The sequence below is a fragment of the Caenorhabditis remanei genome, chromosome X, assembly GCF_010183535.1.
Source record: "Caenorhabditis remanei strain PX506 chromosome X, whole genome shotgun sequence".
Lineage (NCBI taxonomy): Eukaryota > Metazoa > Nematoda > Chromadorea > Rhabditida > Rhabditidae > Caenorhabditis > Caenorhabditis remanei.
The window spans coordinates 21,004,914-21,032,073 of NC_071333.1; the positions used below are offsets into that span (position 1 = coordinate 21,004,914).

The following is a 27,160-nucleotide window of genomic DNA, read 5'->3' on the forward strand; positions in this document are numbered from 1 at the left end:
TCGGAAAACACTATTCCATGGAACTAACCTTGCAAGATCCTGAGTTTGATTCCAAATTCGGTGAAGGGTTCTATTTCTGTTGACGGGTAAGACTGTTTAAAATCAGTTGGCGTTATTAAAATCATGACGTTTACAGAAATCGCATCACTTGCTACACCGTCCCGGATTTGGTTCAACGGAAAAAAGTTAATTGCTACTACATCGAAAAACTCAACGATGCTTCCGAAATCCATGTCGTGGTTCATCCGATTGGACACGCTACCCGAGTTCTCGTGTGAATGGAATTATTTGTTAAAATTGTCTTTTTTAAATATCTTTCTCATTTTTTCTTTTCAATATCGCACTGAATCATGCTAATTTTTGATTTCCAACTAAACATTTTCTTTTAATCGTCAATAAAGATTATGGACAAATCAAGTACAAGTTTTTTATTAAACAATTAATTGCTGTCATTTCCGATCTTTCTGATTATCATAACCATTTGTAATACTTTCAGATGAAAACGCGGTATTTTTCCAATACTTCTCAAAGCAATTTCCTTTGATAACTCTGTTATTTCAAGAGGATAACAAAAGGATTCATCGAATTTTGGATGCAGAAATGAACCTCTGTGTTAGGAAGATATGGAAAGTTTCATTTCTTGAACGCATTACATTTTTTAGTTAGTGATTCCTTTGGTTTTTTAAGCTTATTAAATTTCCATTATTTCTGAAACTATCTCAAAGTGAAAAACAAAAAATTTAAAATTGAGATGACGTTAGGATCTTCGAAGTGACATGAAAATTGAGCATTGTGTTCCCCCTCCTTAAAATTGGCCTATTAAGAAAACAGGAAACCATAAATTAAATTGCCAGTCCAAGCAGCTGGTGACGAATCAATTGGAGAAGAGCGGGGTCTATTCTTTTTTTTCTCTGATGTGAATATCTGAGCTTTCGATTTTTTCCTTAAAAGCCATTTGAGACGCTTCTGAATTTTCTTAGTTTTTCAGGATCATGAACGTTCTCAAAATCATTTTTTTGCTTCTGTTTACCATTGGTGCTTCTCTTGCTCGTCCTCGGGAACCCACTTGGGGTTTCGCCGAGTTTTGGGGCTCATTCAGGTGTCACATTGCCGAAACATGGTGTTTATCGTTGACATACGTAGAAAGAGATACTTTGTAAGCTTTAATTACTTTTAAATTTCACAATTTTTTACTTTTAGGGTAGATGATGTTGTGTATGAGATGCCAAACGTTTGTCGAAATGGATCAAGAGTTTTAGAACATTTTCTCAGAACAAATGTGCTTCATACAGAAAGTTCTGTGTTATTGGTAAGTCACTAAAAATTGATGAGTTTTGAATTGGAAATTGTGAAATTATCGTTATAGGACGATTTTTCACTAGGAATCAACATGATTCACAACTGCTCCGTGTTTGGAACTACCTATGAAGCAGACCACAACTTTGAAGTACAACATTTTATGGAAAAGTAAGTTTATTATGTTTTTTCTATCATGCAGTTGTTTCTCTTCAGGTGCGTAGGATACAAGTACGGTATTGATTTGAGAGACCTAGGTTCCGAAAGCAGCCTCGATATTTCTTCGAATTTCGAACTACCTCAAAAAGATACAATATGGGGTAAAAGACCACCAGTGTTTCCATCTGACTCGTGTGTCTGGCGTGAAAAAACGACACCGTCCACGCCAACCACTCCTACAACTACTGCCCCCACTACATCTACTGTAACTTCATTGTTTGACTATTTACGTAGGAACTGTCCTGAAACTGACATAGCTAATTATAAGAACAGTGTTGTCATTGCCTCCTCTTTAGATGATTCTGGTCTTCCTGAACCTCCCAGATCTTTGGTTCACACCTTTCGTTATCGTTCTATAAATCATAGTGATTCAGATTCCACTATGTCCTCAACCACAAACACTTCTAAGTTTTCATTGTAATTTTTAACTTCAATTGTATTTTCCCAATAACAGAAATTCAGTTTTTCTCAATAGATTATTTGTTTACAGGTTATCTCATTATTATATGTAACATTGTGTCTCGGTATACACAAATAAAATAGTAGCATGTAAATTATTATTTGAAATATGTTTTTAGTTTATTTCATAGCAGATTATAGCTTCTTGAAACAGAGGTAAGACATTTCTCATATCCTGGTTTTGTACTATCGGTTCACAAACACTAGCCAGGGGTTTTGCAAGTCTAAAAAGAAATGCAAATCATGATTCCCATTCTGAAACCATTTCGAACAAGTTAGATGCGCCTTTAAGACCCCGACTGAGTGGTCCAATCCTAGAACTCCATTTTTTTAGTTGAGAACTTTATTAAAGGGTACCATAAAGCATCTCACTAGAATAAGGCAAGTGCCGAGAAAAATGTCTGTCTTGCGAAGCAAGCAAAGTTGTCAACTACAAAAATAGAGTTCTAGAAGTGGACCACATAGCCAAATAGAAATTTGAGCTTGTAGAAAAGTTCATACTTATGTCTCAAAGCATGAAGTAGAGAATGTTCATATCTTCGTAACCGCAATATAGTTAATTTGGAGTTTAAATTATAAGTATTTAGTCAATAAACGTTCAAAACGAACAACACAATAATAAATTCGAAATGCCACTAAAATATTTTTTTTAATTTGTAGTTTACATATTTTCATTTTACATTTTTTAACTTATGACGTATTCCATATTGCTGCCATCATCAAATGTTTTGTAGTTATAACTTCAGTCAAATAATTTCTGCAATCCCCACTAACTTTTCATTCCACACACCAAATCTGCGAAAATTCGAAAATATGAATTAGTCGCTCGAGTAGAGAAAATGAGTAACATGCGCTTTTAATTATACACCCTCGCCCAACTCTTCCATTTTGTCTCTCCGGGATAAGTTGTCATGGAGATTTGATCAGAGGGTGTTTTTGTGTTGTTCATTGACTCATTTTCAATTTTTTTTTTTCAATTTTTTTCATTCGTAGCTTTCTGATTCAAAGTATTTACATTTACGCATAGTTTGTTTTCAGTGGTATTATCGACTTTTCAGATTGTGTTTGCCGTTTCATAGGAAATAACAATTATGGCTGGATATAAAAATTGCAGCAAAAGTGTCTCCAAAAAAGAGTAAGATGATGTATATTTTATTTTATTTTTCAACTTATGTTAATCATTTTTTATTAATCAGGTCACATAATCGCATTCTCCACTCAACCGCGTTGGAAATGGCAACTGATGTGCTTCCAACGTCGGCATTCATCAGGTAAATATACAAAAACTTAGAATCAGTCATCAATTCGCACATATTCATTTTAGAACAATGACTCACGTTGTCAAAATGAAGAGTAGCTCATCGCAAATTAAAGCAAAAAATGGGTAACTATTAAAGCATGGTCTACAAACTCATTTCATAGGTTTCAGACCATATTCATATACGACTACAGCCAAACCTGATAATCATCTTCATCGAGAATTCTATAAGTAAACAAATCAACTTGTTTACTAGTTTTTCCAACGACTCAATAATTTCAGCCCACAATTCTTCCTAATAGAAGGGTCTTCTAAGCGAGAAAGTCATGTGTTCTTCAAAGAAGCTGGGTAAGATCAAATTTAGAAATTATAGAATTTTAAAGTTGTATTTTGCAGGAAGAAAGCACGCGAAAGGGTGGAGAAGTTGAGACGGTCCAATAATGCATCTCAATGTTGCTTCACTACCATGCGGAAGTATTGTTGAAACCTTATCTTCTTCTTTTTCTTTAAAATTATATAAATTGCAGCTTCGGGTTCAACAGGCCACTCCCAGTCTTAAACAAAAATGGTGGAGCCGTATTTCCGTAGGTTTTCTTTCTAAATTAGCAAGAAAATTTAGAGAATTTAGTTTCCTAAATAAACAAACACGATTTTCAGTAAAGTACAACCACGCATGCAAAGTACACAACAGATGACCAAAAGGAACGGAAGGCCAGATGTTATCACACTCGATTGAAAGATAGAATTAAATGTCTTACGTTCTCAATTTGAACGCTCTGAGTGATTGTCCTCTTTGTTTTTTTCCAGTTTTTCTAAACGCTACCATTGCAATCTGTCGAACCCCTCAGCATATCTCTACTCACTATCTCTACCAATTTCATCATACCTTTCCATTTTTCTTTTCAAAATCAAATATTTTGATAAATAATGAAGCTAAATCTGGATGAAATTCCACTAAAACGTAGCAGACCAACTCTCCATCTCATTAGCATAGTGCAGGTGCGGATAACCAAGCGTGTGTTTATCCACGAACACACCCAAATTCCTAAATTAATGAGAGACTGCGGTGCTCTTCTTTTCCCGCACCTCTAAATGTCTCTAGATTGGTGAACAAAAGGAAACCAGGGAAAGGGTGTTTTGAGATTCGGATTGCATTTTCCCAGCATCTCTAATTATTTTCTTAAAGCTGGGATACCTAACCTTTATGAATAAAAAGCTTAATTATAAAGCGGAAAGAAATCACCAGGCTGTGCATACTAATAGTAAAATATCAGAAGATCATTCGGCTTGAGTAAATCAAATTTTTCAGACATAAGTCCTGAAATAGGAAGGAAGAGAAAAGAAAACTGATAATATATAATTAAAATTGCAAACTGTATAAGTTCTGACATTTCTGGACTTGACTTCCCCTCCTCTTTTTATTGTATTTCTTTTTTTGTATTCTATTTTTAATTTTAATTGATTAACCTTCACGTATCGAGCATACGTAAATAAATAAGAATAAATAGAATAATAAGTTAATATCAGCATTTCGCGTTTTACCAGAAAAAGATTCTTTATTATTAAATTCAGGAGAAATAAATTCGGTCAGTCTTTTTTGTCACCGTCATTTGGCTTAAATGTTATTTAGCGTTGAAGATTTATCTTGTAAAAAGAATTATATAGTATTATGGAGTATTTGAAAAGGTTTGAAGTTTCTAAAACCCCGGGGGAAATCATACTTCTGAATACAACTTCTTGCAAATGGGACCGGTCTTCACTCTTTATTCCATTGATGGCAGAGAGCATATCACATTGTAAGAAATTCCAATAGATGTCAAAGATAATCCTTTGTTTGAAAAGATAAGCACATAAACATAAGAAAAATGAGTTTCAATATTTTCCAGTTGACTTTCTGCAAGAACCTCTGCAGTTTTGCAAACAAATACAGTATCGGCCAAAAGTGTATCAATTTTAGATGTTTTCACTAAAAAAAACAATTTTGAGAAGATATCTCTTTATTCCTGATTGTCCTACAAAGAAAGTTTCGTATGGACTATACATATCGAAAATAAATTTTATTTTTGTAGTTAATCGTTCTTTTGTACGACGACTCTTTAGCAAGTAACAGTAAACTAAAGTAAACCAAGCTAAAACTCTACTACTTCGCACTAAAGTCTACTAACACAAAAAACAAATCTATTTTTTAGCCTGTAACTTGCTTTCTTGAGAGTGCTCGTACAAAAAACATTTTCAACTACAAAAATGAAGTTCTGCCTTTGTTCTGTATAGTCCATATAAAAGTTTGTTTGTGAGTCAATCAGAGATACTAAGACATCTTCTCCAAGTTGATCAACAAAACTGAAAACAACTTAAACTTATAAACTTTTGGCCGGCACTGTATCTCTAAATAAATACCAATGTTTCTGTTGAATTCGCGTTTTATAAATGATTGATTTGTTCCTAATAGTCACAGTTCAATTAAGAAACAATTTTCTTAATAACCTGGATATTTTTCCGTGATTTTCAAACAATCAGAATATCGTCCCAATTATTTCATTTTCTAAACCAAAAGTTATTTTGTAAAGCCATCCCACAACAAGTTTAAGTCGATAGCGTGCCAGAGATCAGAAGATCAACGTTTTGGATTGCCTAGTGTCGCGTAGGGAAACTTTGATAACCGAGTTTGCGCAAAAAGCGTAGGGCAGGTGGAATCTCTGATCAAAGCTGTGTTCATGCAAGATCACAACTCCAAACTATGTTTCTAGATTGATGCAGTAAGGGAAGTTTAAGGCGGGTAATTTGATATTAGGATTATCATATTCCAGTGAGATAAACATGATTAGAGAACGGCGGAAGAAACCGAGCAGCAGGTGACAGAGACTGATATTTTAATGGTTCGAAAGTTCATTTTCATGACAATTCAAAATGTTTCCGGAGCGGTGTTCCTTTCCTCGCACTTTTCGATATCTCTAGATTAGTGAAGAAAAGAGGAGGGAACAAAGGGAAATGTGTTTCGAGATTGGAACTACATCTTCGCAGCATTTCTTATTATTCATGAAAAAAGGTTTTTCCACAGACAGGGATATGTAACATTTATGAATGAAAACTTACTGAAAATCTCAATTAGAGAGTGGTAGAAAAAGCATCCGGGTGAGAACTAATAATATATAACATAGAAAATGCGACACTTGAAGTTTTAGTTGAAAATGATCACATTTGTGAATATGTTACTCTTTTTCAGTGCAAAAAGGATGAATTTCTGAGCTGTTTACATAGACTGCCTGTAACTTATTGGTATGTGCCCGTAGAAAAAAGTTGTCAACTACAAAAAAAAGCTCTATTTGTGATCTGTATAGTCCATGAACAATCAATATTGTGAGACAATCAGGGAGGCCGTGTCACAGTCACAAAGTTGACCACTTCCAGCAAATATCGCATCCTTTATGACCAGTACTGTAAACGTAAAGAGAATTCGTTTTAATTTCTTCTAATTTTTTTTTCCAAGAACGTTTGCAGTTCTGCAAGCAAATAATACTTCGGAAAAAACGATGTTTTTGTTGAATTTGCTTCCATTTTATAAATAATTGAACGTCGATTCCTAATGGTCACAGTTGTATTAAGATATTTTCTTGCTGATCTGGGTATTTATCACGAAATTTTCGAATCAGAAAATCTTCTTAATTATTTCATTTTCCAAACCAACAGTTTATTTTATTTGTGAAGTAATCACACAACATATATTAGATCAAAAGATCAGAAGAGGAACGTTTCTGGGTTGCCTAGTGTCGCGTTTGATAACGATAACGTAGCTTAAGCGGAAAGCGCACAGCAGGTGGGAAATGCTGGTAATCGCTGTTCAAGGCTGTGTTCATGCAATATCAAAAGTTCAAACCATGTTTCTAGGTTGATGAGGGAAATGTTGGAGCTTGAGAGCTGGAAGCAGTAGGTGTCTCGGCTTCAGCAATATTTACTTCCAAGGTGTAGAGTGCTGGAAACTAATTGTGTCGGGTTTTGGTACGTATTTTGAAATAGCATTGATGTCAATTAACAAGAACTGTAGTTTATAACCTTAGAGAAAATACGGTGAGCTAGCCATCCATCATAGTTGCAAGTTTTCTTAGTTCCGAAACGACCTAGCTGCTAAACGTCTCAGTTTCCAAGCCTTCCCCTCTCAGTACTCACCTGTCTCAAAACCACGCACAACCCTAACTGAATCCATTTTTGCACCGCATTCCGGTTTTAGCGTCAAGTAGAAAATGGTAGCTATTTCATAGGTGATGAGCACAGCGGTGTCCATATCTGGAATATGGAATTTTTTATTTGAGGAGCGGTAGCGAGAATGTGGACTACGAGAAAGTGATAAGAGGAAGTAGATAAATTGAGAAAGTGTCAAAAAACAAAATTATAATATAATCAGACGCTTAGTCGAGGAAAAGGGGGGGGGGTTGATAGAGAGGATGAACTGAGTTTTTGGATATAGGATTTACAACGGCGTCTGTCCGTGTGTTCATCTGTCCGGAAAATATGTCATCAAGAAAGTAACGTTACAGGTATTCGAAATCCATCTCAAAATTTGGTTTACCATTAAAACTAGCCGAGGTACGTCTATTTCAATTGAGAACTCGTCTGCCCCTGTGTCTGTGTGTCCTGATGTCGAAATTATATATTTAAAAATGCTCAGACAAAAAAGATATGTATCTCGGTTGATTTTCCATTTACACAAAATCTGAAAATTGCTTTGAATTCCTCATATTGTCAGCTTTCGAAAATGAATAATTTGGAAATCTGGACAAATAGACCCACAGAATTTAGGGGTTCCTAATTGAAATTGCTGTAACTCACATGGAATGACTCCCGACTGGCTCCACAAAATTTTTGAACTTTTTGGCTTATTTGATAGATTCTACAGAAAAAATGACAAACTGGACCTAGTTTTCGAGATTTTCAGATTTTTAGAAAATCAATTTTTTTTCAAAAGTTTTTTTTCATCATTTTTTATCTCAATGTTCTCCCATCTGGCGAAAAAAGCAAAAACAAGTAAAAAGTAGAGAATTTCATATACTTTTTGATAAGCTATGAACATTTTTTTGGTCATGTCCCTACTTTGACCAGACCCCCGAAAACTGAGAGTCAAAAAAAATAATTTTTTCTGTGAAGTCGTTGGGCTGTTTTAAAAAGCTTTAAAAAATAGAAGAACTCATGCAAACAAAGTTTTCACAAAAAAATTTGGGGGTAATCGCGAAAAAAAACGAATTAAATTTTGTTGAAAATTTCGGTTTTTCAAGATTTTGATGGTGATAGGAAACATGTCATTTCTTCTGTTTAAGCTTTGAAAACGTTGATATATTTGAAGAAATTAATAACCACCAACTTTCAAAACCTGTATCAAAAAGTTTGAATGTTTTCTGATCAGTTTCCAATTCCTAGCAGAGGCTCATAAAATGCATTCATTTGAGGTGGTGAAAATTTCAAAAGCTTGCAACGTGCTTTGAACGTCAGATAAACGACTGTTGTTTTGAAAACATACTTAAAATAGAAGAATTAACAAATTCGGACTCTTTAAACAAAAATTTTAATTTTAATTTTTTTTTGAAAATTTCATAAGGGACCACATGAAATTTTCATGAAAAATGAAAATTTTAAATTTTTGTTTTAAGTGTCCGAATTTCTTGAATTTTTCATTTGAAGCATGTTTTTAAAGCAAAAATTGTTTATCTGACGTTTAAAGCACGTTGCAAGCTTTTGAAATTTTCACCACCTCAGAAGAATGCAGTTTATGAGCCTCTGCTACGAATTGGAAACTGATCAGGAAACATTCAAACTTCTTGATACAGGTTTTAAAAGTTTGTGGTTATTAATTTCTTTAAATATATCAACGTTTTCAAAGTCTAAACAGAAGAAATGACATGTTTCCTATCACCATCAAAATCTTGAAAAACCGAAATTTTCAACAAAATTTATTTCGTTTTTTTTTCGCGATCACCCCCAAATTTTTTATTGAAAAATTTGTTTGCATGAGTTCTTCTATTTTTTAAAGCTTTTTAAAACAGCCCAACGACTTCACAGAAAAAATTATTTTTTTGACTCTCAGTTTTCGGGGGTCTGGTCAAAGTAGGGACATGACCAAAAAAATGTTCATAGCTTATCAAAAAGTATATGAAATTTTCTACTTTTTACTTGTTTTTGCTTTTTTCGCCAGATGGGATAACACTGAGATAAAAAATGATGAAAAAAAATTTTGAAAAAAAATTGATTTTCTAAAAATCTGAATATCTCGAAAACTAGGTCCAGTTTGTCATTTTTTCTGTAGAATCTATCAAATAAGCCAAAAAGTTCAAAAATTTTGTGGAGCCAGTCGGGAGTCATTCCATGTGAGTTACAGCAATTTCAATTAGGAACCCCTAAATTCTGTGGGTCTATTTGTCCAGATTTCCAAATTATTCATTTTCGAAAGCTGACAATATGAGGAATTCAAAGCAATTTTCAGATTTTGTGTAAATGGAAAATCAACCGAGATACATATCTTTTTTGTCTGAGCATTTTTAAATATATAATTTCGACATCAGGACACACAGACACAGGGGCAGACGAGTTCTCAATTGAAATAGACGTACCTCGGCTAGTTTTAATGGTAAACCAAATTTTGAGATGGATTTCGAATACCTGTAACGTTACTTTCTTGATGACATATTTTCCGGACAGATGAACACACGGACAGACGCCGTTGTAAATCCTATATCCAAAAACTCAGTTCATCCTCTCTATCAACCCCCCCCCCTTTTCCTCGACTAAGCGTCTGATTATATTATAATTTTGTTTTTTGACACTTTCTCAATTTATCTACTTCCTCTTATCACTTTCTCGTAGTCCACATTCTCGCTACCGCTCCTCAAATAAAAAATTCCATATTCCAGATATGGACACCGCTGTGCTCATCACCTATGAAATAGCTACCATTTTCTACTTGACGCTAAAACCGGAATGCGGTGCAAAAATGGATTCAGTTAGGGTTGTGCGTGGTTTTGAGACAGGTGAGTACTGAGAGGGGAAGGCTTGGAAACTGAGACGTTTAGCAGCTAGGTCGTTTCGGAACTAAGAAAACTTGCAACTATGATGGATGGCTAGCTCACCGTATTTTCTCTAAGGTTATAAACTACAGTTCTTGTTAATTGACATCAATGCTATTTCAAAATACGTACCAAAACCCGACACAATTAGTTTCCAGCACTCTACACCTTGGAAGTAAATATTGCTGAAGCCGAGACACCTACTGCTTCCAGCTCTCACCTCTAGATCCAATAGAAGGCGACGATGAAAACACAAAACCAGAGGCTCATTTTATTTAAAATTAAAAAAACTCTTATTCAACGGATATTGATCCTATACACCTTAAATTCCTGATGTGTGATTTTTGAAAACCCACATAATGAAGACAAGTCATTCAAACTAATTTAACTATTTTACAAGTATGGCACAAAGTTTTCGTAAATTACCCCACAAGTACTCGTGATTCTCACTTTGTTTTCGTTTTCGTTTCTCCCCTTTTGGTAGTTCCCGTTTTATGCTTTCTCCCCAAACAGTAGGGCTTCTTGAAACCATTCGATCACAGTTTCAATCCAATTATCACTGTACCCCCATTGATGTGAACGCTGGCATATGTAACCGTTCTGATGTTTTTAAAAAAGTTTTATTTAAACCCGCCCATGTCTTCAATACCTAATTACCTATTCCCAAAACAAAAACTCTGTTCTATCTGATCTTTATTCTCATAAAACTTCTCATTTCGTCACAAATTTTTTATTACTAGTATCATCTCGACTGACGTTAGTCATCTCTGCCTACGTAATCCGATCTCTCCCGCTCTCTTTCTTATATTTTGTCTAATTATTATTCAATTCCAAATTAGACTCTCGAAGCAACAACTCTCGCGATAACTTATCCAAGAAAACACAATTAGAGCCCCAAATCGTTACTACATTGTTTCAGAAATGACTTTGCAAAAGAACTGTATGTAAAAGAACTGCGAGAAGAAAAACTCTGTTGCATTAGAACTGTGAAATAAACGCAAGCAGAACCAAAGTGATGAAAAACAAATTTACCTCAATTCATCAAATAAATATAAGAAACAACAATGTTACGACCACAATTGAAGATGTTGAGGAATACGTGTATTTGGGAAGACTGCAAAATACGAAAAACGACCTAGAGCCAGAAATACACAGAAGACAACGATCAGGATGGGCGGCATTGAATAACATCAAGAACACAACAGATGCTTTATCATGTCCAAAAATCCGAGCCTAACTCTTCGACGCCACTGTCTTCCCCGCGTTGACATATGGATCAGAAACATGGACTTTCATCATAGCTCTATCCGAAAGAGTAAGAGTTACACATGCCGCACTTGAACGGAAACTCATCGAAATTACCCTCACTGAACAGCGAGAAAAAAACCTTCACAGAGAAGACATAAGGAAGCTATCCCAAGTAAAAGATCCTCTTGTATTCTTAACTAAACGAAAGTTGGGGTGGGCTGCCACGTGATGAGAAGGAACGATAATCGGTAGACAACGCTACTTCAAGAATGGATTCCCAGAAATGAGAAAAGACCAGTAGGAAGACCAGGAATGCGATGGGCCGACTCCCCGAGGAAAGAGATTTCAGTGCGACAAGGAAACCAACTGATCGAACCTTGGAGCACAATCGCCAAAGATTGAAACAAGTGGATAGCTGTGATTCGCGCCCACACCAACTGAGCTAAGAACGGATCGACTAAGTAACTAAGTAAGTAAGTAAGTAAGTAACTATGAACTATCAGAATATCGTCTCAATGGTTTTATTCTCTAAACCCAAAGTTTGTTCTCTTTTTAAAACCATTAAGCACCTCGTCTGAGGTCTAGAGATCAGGAGATCAACGTGTTTAGTGTCGCGTAAGTCGCGTAGGAAAATTTTGATAACGGAGCTTGACCGGAAAGCGAACAGCAGGTGGCAAAGGTTGGTTTATTCGAATTTGGAACTCAAAATGTTTCCGGGGCGTATCAACAGAAATATGATATTATCAAAATAACCTGATAAAGTGAAAGGAGGCGGCTAATATGTTATTTGATGCAAGCATATGTATATACTTTGGTTCGAGATAAAATGTACTTCAATTACGCAAGGAGGAAACATAGCCACACCCAAAACGGAAAAGGTGGAGCTTAGCGGAGCAGAAGGAAATTATCTTGCATGAACTCGAGCATTCTGGTTTCCTCGGCAACATTTATGGAAAGCCCTGGAGCAACATATCGGAGCAGAATGTAATGTATCGGTGATAGTTTGTGTCTATAACCATTTCATACTTTGCTCACTTCTAATATTCATATTATTATCATATTGTCAAACTACTGGTGTTATCTTGACGCTTTGTGTTAGCGTCTTGAAATTTCGAAATGTATCGGAGTGATTATTTTGGAATTCTAATTATTTTATTATTTGTTTTGGCTGTCACAACTGGACCCGATGTATGTCCATCAATACGATATGAATCCAGCCTTTTGAATATGCTTCAAGGAAACTGTGGTGAGATACTGATTCCGATAAACTATTTTTGGAAACTTTCAGTCAATCAATCAAGTATCAGTATTTATTCAGCAAGAAGCTTTCTTACAAACAACTCGGCTTCCACTACCTGGCAAAGTGAGTATAACTAAAACTTAATCCAGTTATTAAGTTGCCATTGCGGGAGCTTGATAAATTGTTTCAGACCATTTTTTGGAGTGAAAATACTGCCGTGCGCGGCATCTTTGCAAACGTCCAATTCATTGCCACCAAACCCTCTTCTTGGTTAGTGTTTTTAATCCTAATTAAAACAGTCCAATTACCTCGAATAATTGTTTCAGATAACTTCTTCGCATCAAGAACTCGGATGAATAGGACCCTTCAGAGCACGTCTACCGCTAGCCATCTTCCAACAAATTTGGTATCAGGACTGTTACAACCAATCAATATGTTACCAAAAACACACTATCTTGGTTAGTATTCTTCTCAATATTTATTGTATCCTCCTCTTTTTCAGGAAGTCAAGAACTGAATTCACATTTTGCAACATCTTCCCTGTGAAAGCTTTAAATCCAAACACTCCTCAGTTCGAGCCAAGGTAAATCAAAATTACATTGTAAACTTTCAAAACTTTCAAAAAAAACTTTCAAATTATTTTCAGATTCCCCATCGTGGACACCAAATCAGTCGTTCATGACAAAACATGAAATGGAGCAAATATAAGATTCACCAGTCTCAGGAGATTGCTCTCCACAGGATTTGGCTAGGCAGTTCTATGCAATTCTTGCGTATGGACCACCCGATGAACGCAAAATGAAGACAGTCGAAGTCTTGGAGCACACTGTGAAGTCTCCAATTTATGAAGATTGGATTAATGGTTAGTAGAATCGAACCATTTTCGAATTGTTTCTCTTATACTTTCATATTTCAGTGCAAGCAATGAATATTTACGACTCGGGCAAAGCATTTATTCTACAGATGGTTCATTAAAACGGGTTGTGAAAACTCTGAAGCAGCTCGTAAGTTTTTTTCAGCCGGTTCCTGTTAAATTTTTAATCTAACGAGCTTACAGGTAAAGCACGAAGGAAATTAAAGCCGAACACAAATTCCAGCTATCTAAAGGATACATAATTGTGAAAGAAGACATATAATTTAATAAATGTTAAGCGTAAAGTAATTATGGCTTTCAATAAAACCAATTCCATTACTTCATATTTTCCCACAAGCTCATGTATCACTCATTTCCTTTTTCATTATCCACTACCCACACCTGCCGTTTCCTCTCTGCTGCCCGTTTTATATTAATATTCTTTTAGTTTCCCACTCTGCTTGCAACCCCCGTTTTATTACAAAGTGTGCGCGTTGCCAGAAATAAGATTCACAGTAAAAACAAAAGAGAAAATATATGGTTTTTTTTATGTAAACAAGACGAGAGTCATTTGTCACTGATTGCAAAAGGGAGAGCTGAGGAATATGACGTCCAAGATGTTTTTTGAAATAAATGAAAGTAAAACATTTGAAATCGTACAATTTCAATTTTAAAAACATAAAACTAGTGTTGACATCAATACTAAACTTTTTGAGATTAAACTTTTTGAAACTTTTTAAAATTATAATAGAAAACGTTGTTTATATGCTTTTTCAACCTTCTTTAAAGTAATACACTGAAAAAATTGAAGAAATTCTGTCTAAAATCAGCTTTGAGTCTCTCGAAAAATGCAATTTCTGGCAGTTACTTGTAGCACGCGAAAGAAAAGGAACTTCAAACAGACGATACAAGCCAAAAATCGGATAAGCAAACTCAAAACTGCAAAAATGCAACTATTCACGTGATGGAAGAAGACGCCAATGACGAGCGAAGAAATGACGAACCAAGAAGAAAGAAAACGACGCCAAATCACATGGCAACCGCAAACCCATTCTCTGGTAGCAAAGCTCAAGAAAGTAACCTTAACTTGAAGTTCTGAAAGGAACGAAAACCGAAAAACAAAGGGTTTTTAGATTTAAAAAAAGTTTATTATAACATAATTTTGACGGTGGTCCTGCTTCGTCCTTCTTCGTTTTCTTTCCATCCGGTCCGCCCTCATTGTCATCGTTCTCGTCCTTGCGTGGTCTTCCTCTCTTCCTCGTTTTCTTTTCTTCTCTTTCCTCCTCCCCCTCATCCTCTTCTTCCTCACCTGCACCCAACTCATCCGTTTCTCTGGTGCAGATGAAGCCTCTCTCCAATTGGTGCTTGAATTCTTCAAAAAGCAAGCGATCCCTTTTGCACCAATCGAAGAACTCTTGTCCCTCCTCACTTTCGATTCGCTTCCACTCCTCTTCTGGAATAAAGTAAACAAGTAATTGAGAAGCCTGCTATTTTATAAACTCACTTGTGACTTTGATATCGTGCGTCTTAGACTTCCGATAATTGAAGAAGAGCCGCTTTGCAGTCACCCGTTTCATGCTCACTTTTTAGGGAATTTGGGAAGTGTGTTGCGGGTTGAACAGGTTTCTCCGATCTGCTGAAAGTGTTCAAAAAGTCGAATCGAATTATTCTGATTGATCACTCACGAAGGAACTGGTCGCTGTACAGCGGACAATCTTGGCAGTTCTTTAAATTTTCAAAAAAATTTTTTAAATGAATCCCAGCCTCAACTGGTTCCGGAACTCTTCAAAAAGCATCCTGTCCCTTTCACATCATTCCGCCAGGTTGGCCTCCGTGATGCTGAGGTGGAACTGAAATGAAAAAACTTGAAATATAATATTGCCTAAAACATTTACTACAAAACTTTCTGTGAAAACCAAATTTGTCAAATTTCGGCCCGCCTTCAAGAAAAGGTAACCGATTTTCAACCAACTTTTGTGAATTTCGAAATAAATTTCACATGGAAAAAATTGCATTTCTTGATGCATGAACAGCTTTTGAAAGTATAGTCGAAAATTCGACATTTTTGGAAAAAATTACAAAATATCACCATTTCGTTCAAGAATTCGTGAGAGTAGAAAAACATTTTAAAAATAACAGATCCCTCCGATGTCTAGGGAAGAGAGAGAGAGACCCGTTTACAAAATTATAAGTTGTTATTGGTAAAGCAACTTTCTGCTTGTAATTATTCTATGCCGTGCGCATTCAAACGATCCCCCAATCTCGAAGAGGGAGTTAATCTGTTCATGCGAGTGGATTCTGCTAAACGATACTGGGGAAAGGTCACCAGATGTCTATTTCAAATTGCGCAATGCCCTTCCGCTCTCGTGCGAAACATCGACAAGGGCAGGTGCACGCGGGGTCACGTACACATGTTATTTGAAACAGAGGAGCCTATTGGAAAATGACATCATGATATACAATAAAAACCGTTTGAATATACGAAGAAAGGTTCTAGAGAATAACTACTAGAAGATTTTCAAAAAAGAAAAAGTACCTACTTTTCGACCACATTTTTGAATTTAAATTTTTCGAATTATTAATTTCTTTACGCATAACTAGCGTTTGATTGAATTCTTAAGTATAATAAAAAATTCGACGTTTTCGAAAAAAATTTAAACGTTTGGTTGAAAAAAAACATTTTGAATTTCAAAACACAAGGGTGTGAAGAGACGACGGACCGGGGCGTGCAAGAAAAATTCTGATTTTGGTGTAACAAGTTTGGTAAAAATTTTTTTACTTTCACTAAAAACTAGTTCCCTTCTATAGAAATGTTATTTTTAACTGACCCAGTACTAACCTCCAACCTCCATTGACAGAAGCCTCCATTGCAAAAAAGAAATAAATTAGAATTCGCAAATAATCATATAGAAAAATAGATTTCGATCTTCATTCCGTTAGAAAATCCTGGTATAAGTTGTCTCCTTGTCGTTCCCTATTTATACTGATTCCAAGCTCCGCCTCCTTTTGTTTCTAAACTCCGCCCTTTTCTGCCTCTACGTCTCGCCCTCTCCTGCAAACTGCAGGCGTCCCTGGGTTGTTTGTTGTCGCTCGGAATATGTTTATTATAAAGCGAGAGAATAGGAGAAACGGCGTGGGGAACATTGACAACCAGCAATTTGAAAATTTGTTTACGTAGGAGGTAACTGCAGCCTGAGACGAATTGGACCTGAGGTGTTTCGAATCGGTAATTGAAAAATGAATATGACAAAAAAGCAGGGAGTGGACCTTTTATATTCATAAGTCAGCAAATAAAAAAAGTTGAAGTACCAAAATGGCGACCTTCCGATGACTGAGACTTCCCTTTTTCAAGAACTTTCAAAACTATTTTCTCGTTTGCACTTATTTTCGGAGTTCTCTTTCTCATGCACTTTTTCGATATTAGGCAGCCTTATTCTCTATTTTTTCCCCAATTAGAGCATTGACGGAATTTTGTTGTATGGTTGAAAAATGGTTACTTGAAAAATGCAAATGAAGAGGACTTCAGGCACACGAAACACGCCCAAAAATAAAAAAATCCCATGAGAAATATCGAAACTTTGACAATTCAAAAATTCATGAGTAGGTAGAAGACGACGCGGATGAGTCGAAAAGAAACAAGTCAAAACCAAACCAAATGGAAACCCGATATCTATTCTCTGGCAGCAAACTTCTTTAACTTCTGAAAAAAACAAAAACCAAACAAAAGGGTGTTTTTACATGAAAACTGTATATTTTACCAGAATTTTAAAACAAAAAATGAAAAAAAAGTTTCAAAAATTTGTTTGGGTGGCGAGGGTGGGCGACTTGTTGTTTCAGGAGCTCCAATGTCTGAAATTTGTATTGAAAAGGGTAAAATTTCGTGAAAGTAGAAAAAAATCTCAAGGATAACATAATCCAGAGAATATCCGATGAGTGATTAGATTAACTAGATCTCAGTATAACATACCTGTCTGGCTTTCTTAATCCAATTTCTCAATAGATGCCTGAACTTCCATCTCCTTTGTTTCAGATGGGACATCTGAAAATTGACAAAAATTGTGAAATTATGCCTTTTCAGTTATTTCCAAGTATACCAATCAACTTATATAAGACTTTTTCATACTTACCTTCATTTCTGGGGACTTCATCCAGTTGAGCCTGGAGCATTCGATTCTTCTCCCTCTCCTTTTCCAGCTCAGCCCACAATTTTTGCACTTCTTCGTCTGAAAACCAGTCGAATTTACAAACTAATAATCAAACAGTACTCACTTTCTTTCTTCTTTATTTCTTCCAGTTCCTGCTCCACTGCTTCCCTCGTTTTCTTCTCTTCCTTCATTTTTTCTCGGTTTTCTTCCCTGAAAAGTGTATCAATTATTCTCTGCTAATTTATAGGATTGTCCATTACTCACTTTCTTTGTCTATTATCCTTTTCATATTCATGACCTGCTTCTCCCTCGCGTCCTCGCTTATTTTCAACCCGGTCTTCAATTTTTTGATCTCCTCATCTGAAAGTTGTTTCAAATTGTGAATGCCTTCTTTTTGTGATCGTAAAAAAATTGAAGACTCTAATAGAAGTGCCCCCAAAGCAAAATCTATTTCACACGCTATATCTTTTTTCTCAAACGAGATATTGAAAAGTTGCTAACAGACAAATTATAGCTAAATATTTGTGAAATATTTCTTTTGTTGAAATACATTTGATAGTTCTCAAGGTAGTTGAGATATTGTTCTCCAAACTCTTGGCACTGGGGACCCCTCTATTAAAGGTTTTACGGTGTGTAAATAGATAATTTTACAATACTCACTCTCTTTCTTCTTCATTGGTTCCAATTTTTTCTCGACATCTTCCCTCTTTTTCCTCTCTTCCTCGATATTTGCTTTGGCAGATTCAGTTTTTTTCTCTGAAAGTAAATCAATTAAACATGTCACATTAAGACAAACAACATTTATGTTTTGAATTGATTGCAAATAACTATTTTTGAAGGCCGAAAGTTACACACCCCCGTTTTTTTTATACTAATACACTGATGTCTGTGACTTCTCTCTTTTCAAATTTTCCTATGTCTTTTTCTCGCAATGCATAGAAACTAAAAGCTTTTCCAATTACTTTACAGGGTCATAAATTATGAAGTGACCATCAAAACTTAATGCTAATGAGTCACATAACTACCTCATTAAGGTTATCTAAAGGTCGACTGGCTAGTATGAAATTTGGTTGTGTCTCTTTGATGTCTAGGGGAGAGAAAGGCCTTCAAAAGTAAAAGGGCAGCTGGTGCCGGCGTGAACAAGAAATTTGAGAATGGGGGGAAGGGGAGAAGACGACGTAGTGCGAGAAGACAGCAAAGCATTACACAAAAGATTAACTGAACTATTATTGGCTGACAAAGTCATCTTGACCAACCCATGGTTTAAAAAGAGTTTATGTTAGTAATAATAATAAAAAATTATGATTGTCAAGATTGTGAAATATATTTTAGTCATATTTTTCTATGTTCGTCATAATCAAATAACGTCAGAATCAAAAAGGAACATGTCGTTCTAATAGGTCTTGCTGTTCGATGTTTTGTTTTCAGTAAACATGAACCTAAATGCAGAGCTTACTATGACTTCATATGTATTATCATTGTTACTAACTATACATAAATGAACATATTTACGGAACACTGACAGTAAAATTCTATTCACTTTTGAATAAATATGATCCGGAACCAACATCATTCAAAACATGTCTTCTTAAAAATGTCATTATCTATTACTTCAGAACTAACCTTTCTCCATCGCCAAAAAAACATTAAATTAAAATTCACAAATAATCATAAAGAGTAAATGATTTCAATCTTCATTTCGTTAGAAGATCCTGGTATAAGTTGTCTCTCTGTCGTGTCCTATTTATACTGTTTCCAAGCTCCGCCTCCTCTTGCTTCAAAGCACCGCCCTCTTCTGCCTCTACGCCTCGATCTCTCCTGCAAACTGCAGGCGTCCCTGGGTTGCTTATTGCCGCTCGGAATGTTTATTATGAAGCAAGAGAAGATGAAGAACGACAGGTGAAGAACATTGACAACCCGCAATTCGAAAATTTGTTTACGCAAGCAAAAACAGCAACCTGAGACGCAATGAACCTGAGGTGTTTCGAATTTTTAACTGAAAAAATATGTATGACTAAAGAGCAGGTAGTGGACATCTTATGTCCATGAGTCATCAAATAAAAAGTGAAAGTACTAAGATGGCAACCGTCCGATGACTGAGACTTCTTTTTTTATGAACATTCAAAACTATTTTCTCGTTTGCACTTATTTTCGAAGTTTTCCTTTGGATGAACTTTTTCCGGTAAAACGCAGTTTTATTCTCTATTTTTTCCACAATTTGAGCGTTCTCTTTGTTGTGCAATCAATGTTCCTCATTCGCCCCTCTTCGTTATTGGCAGTGTTGCGTTCGACAGTTTTTCATGGATTTCTGATAAATTGAGCAGAAGAGAAACCTTTGGCCTACAAAATTCGACGCCAGAAGAGGGAATTCATAAAAAATATATAATGTTTTTTTATTAGTCAAACTAGGGATCGTAAGGCTAAATTCAACGCCACGGGGATGGCCATCTAGGTGGTTAAGAGACAATCTCTGACTGGCTCGAGCATAGGCCTACAGGCCATGTTACACATGCACCAAGTTGATCCGTTTCGGCTGAGTTTTTGATATGTTAGTACCCTGGGAATTCTAAGAATTTTATATCATACCCTATTAAGCTCCGCCCCCTTTGAACTACCAAAACGATCAATTAAAGTTGAAAAATGAAAATTTTTCTTTCGAAAGATAGGATCAAAATTCTTTCAGAAATGAATTGCCAGCCTCATTTTGTGCATTTTATAAGATAAACTATTTTTTCTAGCTACCCTGCATCATATAGAAAAAATCACTTTTTTGAAAAATTTGTCAATTTTTTCATGTTTTTTGGATTTTTCGGTTGGTCGAAGTACTGCGGTCCGAAGTAAATTTATGATTTTAAGATACACATTTGTGTTGGCTATCTGAAAATATAATGACTTTTCCCAGATTTGGGTGTCTAGCCGAGTTATGATCAAAAAAGTGACAAAATTTAAGACATTTTAACGTATCCCCCTCCATGGTAAAAAATGACTGGGTGGCAAAAATCAAAAATATTTTGGATTTGAGTTATTTAAAGTTAAAATGGTACTCACACAAATTTGCAGACACTTCTGACCACACTTCAGTGAGTTACAGACACCTCCTCCATTTTTTCGACTCAAAAATTTTGAGCTCTCGTAACTTTCCAGATTATTACTCAAAGTTTATGAAACTTTGAGAAAATAGTGGAATATACTTCAAAAACACAAAAAAATAACTAAAAGTCAGTTTCTATCATTTTGTTCAACTTTGTTCTCATTTCATATCTGAGAACTTCATGGGTCTACGAGAGCAAGATATTCTGGCGCATGAAAAACCAGAATTTTTGTTTATAATCTACTTTCAACACTTTATTTGTGTTTTTAAAGTATATTCCACTATTCTCTCAAAGTTTCATAAACTTTGAGTAATAATCTGGAAAGTTACGAGAGCTCAAAATTTTTGAGTCGAAAAAATGGAGGAGGTGTCTGTAACTCACTGAAGTGTGGTCAGAAGTGTCTGCTAATTTGTGTGAGTACCATTTTAACTTTAAATAACTCAAATCCAAAATATTTTTGATTTTTGCCACCCAGTCATTTTTTACCATGGAGGGGGGTACGTTAAAATGTCTTAAATTTTGCCACTTTTTTGATCATAACTCGGCTAGACACCCAAATCTGGGAAAAGTCTTTATATTTTCAGATAGCCAACACGAATGTGTATCTTAAAATCATAAATTTATTTCGGACCGCAGTACTTCGACCAACCGAAAAATCCAAAAAACATGAAAAAATTGACAAATTTTTCAAAAAAGTGATTTTTTCTATATGATGCAGGGTAGCTAGAAAAAATAGTTTATCTTATAAAATGCACAAAATGAGGCTGGCAATTCATTTCTGAAAGAATTTTGATCCTATCTTTCGAAAGAAAAATTTTCATTTTTCAACTTTAATTGATCGTTTTGGTAGGTCAAAGGGGGCGGAGCTTAATAAGGTATGGTATAAAATTCTTAGAATTCCTAGGGTACCAACATATCAAAAAATCAGCCGAAACGGATCAACTTGGTGCATGTGTAACCTTGTCTGGTGGCTTGAGCGAGACATTGTCTCTTAAATGTTTATTTTCGCTCAATCCTTGCCTGGTTAAGTGAGGTGAGGGGTCTCTCACAATTTTAACAACATAGAGGATAAAGAAAAAATGTTTTACCCATGAGGCTTCACATGAGGAAACTATTGATTTTCCTACGATTATCATCACCAGATTAAACATTGAAACAGCGAAAATTAATAGAAAGCTTGGTCATTATGTGATGAACGTCTCACATTACCCTCAACTGATGGTTGTTCACAGGACGAAAAATCACGTCTACGGGTCACTGATCAGAGTTTCAGGTTAGTGGGTGGTTTCCTCTTTGAAGGTAAACATTTAACCACCTAGATGGCCATCCCTGTGGCGTTGAATTTACCCTTACGGTCCTGTCTTTTCAGTTATTTTTTTTTGGCGTGCCTCCGGTGCGACATTGAGAGCTGTAAGAAAAAACCCCGTATGACTCTAAATACCTCTGGTCTGGTTTTGAGCCTGAGGCTATCTGAGCAACCTTGAATCAGGCACTAGATAGCTGGTCTCACAGCAGAGAACCCCATGGCAAAATTAACTTCATCTGTGAGTAGGCTGGGTGGTGTGAATTTGATCATATGATCCAATAGGTAAGGCCAGCTGGAGCGCTTTTAGTTCATTCTTGAGCTTCTGCAGACAGCCAGTAAGCATGTGAAAATCTACTGAGCCTAATATTTGTTTGTAGGTGACTGGTCTCCCAACTCATAACATAATATCTCGTTGTAAAATTATCACCACCAAGAGGGCGGTTCGAATATGGTTCCCATAGACCAGGCCCGCTGGAGCATCTTTGACACATTTTCGAGCACTATTTGCTCACGCTCTGGGCAGGCCCTTGTCCAGCCTGAGAACTAGAGCCAGGCGCCAATCCCATCATTCAGGCTATCAGTGGGTAAATTTACCCCCTCGGAGGTCTACTAGTGCAGCTATAACTTCGGATTTTTCTTTCATGGAAATGACGCGAGGTGTCACCCCCCCCCCCCTACGTTCAATTTTTATCAAATATATGGTCAAGTAACGAAAAGAAGGCGATAGCACGAAATTTTGCAATAAATCTCGTAACTCAAAGGCTCGACCTATATTCGAACACGAATACAGACTTATCTCGGAGTAAGGAGTACGCAGGTGGTAGTCCCCAGTTCGCCGATTGTTGAAGTTTGACATTTATCGTAACCTCACACTCACAACTTTTCCACACTTTTTGCAACAGCTCTGCAGGTTATTGTTATTGGTAGTTGGTCAAAGACACATTTTTAAAGCCCGTGTTATTGGCTATTGAATGAGCCTGAAACTATCACCGTAACACAAAAACTCAATAAGTTGCGAGTTCTCAAAGTGGAAACACCGTAATTTTTGCAGAGCCAGCTTTCATTGATATCGTCGATGCTTAGCAAATTAAGAACATCTAACCACTCATTGAACTGAAAACCTCCGATGAGCCACAAAAAGCGATGCCTAAATCGGATTACTGTGGATTTGTAGGGGACCACATTTCATACTTGTCAAGTGCCGGCCGATTTCCAAATTTTCACCTGCCCGGCCCGGTCATCCCGGTCGGCCCGGCCCGGCTCGGCCCGGGTGACGCGACTTTTTTTCGAAAAACATGTTTTTTTCAGCAATAATTTTTGAAAAAGTGGTTTTTGGGTCATTTTCTGCAAAAAATCGACTGAATTGATGATTTTTCTTAGTTCTACAGTGAATTCAGTGATAAAAAACATTTGAAAATTATTTTTGGGATGCAAAAATTTTTAAATAATTTCCACCCGGGCCGGGACGGTCCGTCAATTGGCAAGTATGCGACATTTCACCTGCTTAGCGAACTCAATTGCGTGCAGTGTGTGCTTTCCGATAATTACTTTCCGGTAAATTTACCGGTAATTTTCCGGTAAATTTTCCGGTAATTTACCGGTAATTTTTGGTAGAATTTTACCGGTAAATTTACCCGCAATTTGCCGGTAATTTTTGGTAAAATTTCCCGGTAATTTTCCGGTAAATTTATCCGTAATTTTACGGTAATTTTTGGTAAAATTTACCGGTAATTTTTGGTAAAATTTTACCGGTAAATTTACTGGTAATTTGCCCGTAATTTTTAGTAGAATTTTACCGGTAAATTTAACGGTAATTTTTCGGTAATTTTTAGTAAAATTTCACCGGTAAGTTTACCGGTAATTTTACGGTAATTTTTGGTAAAATTTACCGGTAATTTACCGGTAATTTTCCGGTAAATTTTCCGGTAACTTTCCGGTAATTTTTGGTAAAATTTACCGGTAATTTTCCAGTAATTTTTGGTAAAATTTACCGGTAAATTTACCGGTAATTTTCCAGTAATTTTTGGTAAAGTTTCACCGGTAAGTTTACCGGTAATTTTACGGTAGTTTTTGGTAAAATTTACCGGTAATTTTTGGTAAAATTTTACCGGTAAATTTACTGGTAATTTGCCCGTAATTTTTAGTAGAATTTTACCGGTAAATTTAACGGTAATTTTTCGGTAATTTTTGGTAAAATTTACCGGTAATTTTCCAGTAATTTTTGGTAAAATTTACCGGTAAATTTACCGGTAATTTTCCAGTAATTTTTGGTAAAGTTTCACCGGTAAGTTTACCGGTAATTTTACGGTAGTTTTTGGTAAAATTTACCGGTAATTTACCGGTAATTTTTGGTAAAATTTACCGGTAATTTGCCGGTAATTTTCCGGCAAATTTACCGGTAATTTACCGGTAATTTACCGGTAATTTTTGGTAGAATTTTACCGGTAAATTTGCCGGTAATTATCCGGTAATTTTTGGTAAAATTTACCGGTAACTTTGCCGGTAATTTTCAGGTAAAGTTACCGGTAAATTTGCCGGTAAATTTTACCGAAACGTTCCGAAAATTTAAACTGATTCCGTGCAGCCCAGAAAACAAAACTGTTCACTTCTGAAAACGCGGCAAAATCTTCGTATAATTATGGAATAAAAATGCATGAGCGAAGAGATGGAGAAAAAGACATATGAGAAAATAAGTAGGCGCAGAAGTGATATTTTTAATTTTTATAGTTTTAGGCTGATGCATAAGTTTCTTCCTTTTTTGAGGGTGTGAATTCGATCTTCTGTTTCTGTGCAGTGAGACTGTTCTTCAGCCCAGACTTTTTTGCATCAAAATGATCTTTTGAGTGGCTAAAAAATAGTGTTTTAGGTTGGTGCCTAGACAGTCCTCTCGTTAAAACTCTGGTTTTTTCTGTGGTCAACCAAATGGCTTGAAAAAAATGAAAAATCTAAATATTTAACAGGAATTTATGTTAAGAACCACAAACGAAATGAATAATCTACTTAAACATCAATAAAATTTAACAATAATGATAGCTTGTGGTCCGTTGATCATTTTGAAAAGAGTCGCCCATTTTCCGCACTCCATCGCTGATGCCGTGAAGACATGAGACTGCTCATTGAATGTTGTTTTGATTGGAGCAACTCCTCCCGTAGACGGTAGTTCCGACACTGCTCCATTTATTTTGAATGTCACAGTGCTTCCAATCTCCGCTTCAATCGTCAAATGCGCTCCCGGGTTGAGTTCTCCGTTGTAAATGTCCGACCGTTGATCCCTGCAAAACAATATTTTTGATTCAAATTTATGAAGAAAATTTAGTAAGCGTACCTTTGCGGACTGATTAATCTTTCATCATTCGGATCTTCACTTCTATTCATCTGTGACAGGCTCGTTTCGTTGCCAAAACTGATGTAGGAGATATCCCGAGAGACATTAGAAACCGGCGGAACATGTTCCTGGTCTTTAATGTTGCCCCGCCGGTTGATTCCGGCCACTACGGGTGATTCCAATGAACAGCGCCTCGAATCAATTACACTAGTTTGAAGGAAACATGCGTCAACATTGTGATCATAATCACCAGACCGGGAGTTAGAGAACTTTTTCGTATTCTCTTCCTGCTCAGAACTCTCACTCTTCCCGTCTTCTTCATGCACCTTTTCTTCTTCTTCTTCCACTGTATCTTCTTCTTCATCATCATTTTCTTCTTCTTGTTCCACCGTAATTTCGTCTTCATGCACCTTTTCTTCTTCTTCTTCATCATCTGATACTTCATCGGAGGTGTCGTGAGTCGGCTGACCGGAGAAACAGAAAAGGTTCTTGAGATCGTAAGTGATGCGCAGTTCTCCATTGCGCCCTCTGAAAGATTATCATAGATACTCACGGTACCCAGCTCAGTTTCCAAAATCCCTAACATTGAAAAACTGTCAATTATATTTCTTTTCTACCCAAAAAAGCAAATGTTTGATAATTACTTACTCTCGAATCACACAGGCGTTTTTTGTGCTCAGTTCTCTTCCATGTTTCTTGTTGGCGTGTCGGTTGAGAGTCATGAGAAGACTACTGTCGTCCTTGCACTTCGTTTCGAGTTCTCTTTCGCATTTCGTACAAAAGCGGCGATCGTCTTTAGTCACCAAGATGGCGATCGGTGATGGGTGGAGCACTGTTGACTGGAGCGTTCTGCATGATTTTAGCGCGGGGATCATTTTGAAGTGCTGAAAATAGACTTAACTGAATCATAATTGAGGTGATGAGAAAAGGAACGAAGTTGAGAAGAAATTGATTAATAAACGCATATTCGGTGCTCATAGATAAGAAAAATAACTTTTTGAAAATTACAATAAGCTGAAATTTTCAGCATATGCTGAATGAGGGTAGAGTATTCATTTCACAAACTTTCAGAATTTTGAAAATATTGAAGACGTATTGTGGTCTGCTATGTTTTCATATCAAAATGTATTAGTTTCGGCGAGTTCATTTTCCAGCTTCAAGAATTTTTCAACCTGCTTGGTCATTGAGTTGGCCGAACAAAATTGGAGGACGTGGCCTAGAAATTCTACTTCGGCCGCGTTGATTTTTAATTTTAATTTTCGATCATTTTTGTTTTATTTCTTTAATGAATTTGATAGAATGCGGCAAATATTGATTTTAAAAAACGCTATAAACAATCGAAAATAACGCCAGAAATAGCAGAATACCAAAAAAATAACTTTGCCGAAGTGAAATTTCTAGAACAATTTCTGACCAAATTTTCCGTTGGTTTTTTTTTTCAGTATTTGGCTATTTCTGGCGATATTTCTGATAGTTTTTTAGTGTTTTTCTATCAAAATTTGCCGTATTCTATCAAATTTATTGACGAAATACAACAAAAATAATCGAAAATACCGTCAAAATCGAAAAAAATCAACGCGGCCGACGTAGAATTTCTAGGCCACGGCCCCCAATTTGTTTTGGCCAAGAGAATATGATTGGAACATAGATTTTCGAAGATAGCTTTGTGG

At 36.1% G+C, this 27,160-nt stretch overlaps 5 protein-coding genes across 5 annotated transcripts; 2 read left to right on the forward strand and 3 right to left on the reverse strand.

The window, feature by feature from the left end:
- Positions 1–992: 992 nt before the first annotated feature.
- Positions 993–3,968, forward strand: GCK72_026212 (uncharacterized protein; the record flags this gene model as incomplete). The annotated part of the gene is made up of 11 exons (XM_003101852.2): positions 993–1,156; positions 1,201–1,309; positions 1,367–1,467; positions 1,513–1,932; positions 3,171–3,245; positions 3,299–3,358; positions 3,404–3,463; positions 3,515–3,580; positions 3,629–3,706; positions 3,760–3,816; positions 3,890–3,968. The coding sequence occupies 11 exons, from the start codon at positions 993–995 to the stop codon at positions 3,966–3,968; spliced, it is 1,269 nt and encodes a 422-aa protein (XP_003101900.2).
- Positions 3,969–7,113: 3,145 nt separating this feature from the next.
- On the reverse strand, positions 7,114–7,511 carry GCK72_026213 (uncharacterized protein; the record flags this gene model as incomplete). Its single annotated transcript, XM_053736738.1, has 2 exons — positions 7,114–7,202; positions 7,397–7,511. The coding sequence occupies 2 exons, from the start codon at positions 7,509–7,511 to the stop codon at positions 7,114–7,116; spliced, it is 204 nt and encodes a 67-aa protein (XP_053580304.1).
- A 5,691-nt stretch (positions 7,512–13,202) lies between these two features.
- On the forward strand, positions 13,203–13,744 carry GCK72_026214 (uncharacterized protein; the record flags this gene model as incomplete). Its single annotated transcript, XM_003101853.2, has 3 exons — positions 13,203–13,227; positions 13,494–13,631; positions 13,686–13,744. 3 exons carry the CDS (start codon positions 13,203–13,205, stop codon positions 13,742–13,744), a joined length of 222 nt encoding a protein of 73 aa, XP_003101901.2.
- Positions 13,745–14,575: 831 nt separating this feature from the next.
- GCK72_026215 (uncharacterized protein) lies at positions 14,576–15,199 on the reverse strand (the record flags this gene model as incomplete). The annotated part of the gene is made up of 3 exons (XM_003101925.2): positions 14,576–14,703; positions 14,779–15,075; positions 15,127–15,199. 3 exons carry the CDS (start codon positions 15,197–15,199, stop codon positions 14,576–14,578), a joined length of 498 nt encoding a protein of 165 aa, XP_003101973.2.
- Positions 15,200–17,602: 2,403 nt separating this feature from the next.
- GCK72_026216 (uncharacterized protein) lies at positions 17,603–19,400 on the reverse strand (the record flags this gene model as incomplete). Its single annotated transcript, XM_053736739.1, has 6 exons — positions 17,603–17,661; positions 17,750–17,845; positions 17,892–17,977; positions 18,032–18,104; positions 18,428–18,523; positions 19,391–19,400. 6 exons carry the CDS (start codon positions 19,398–19,400, stop codon positions 17,603–17,605), a joined length of 420 nt encoding a protein of 139 aa, XP_053580305.1.
- Between the last annotated feature and the right edge of the window lie 7,760 nt (positions 19,401–27,160).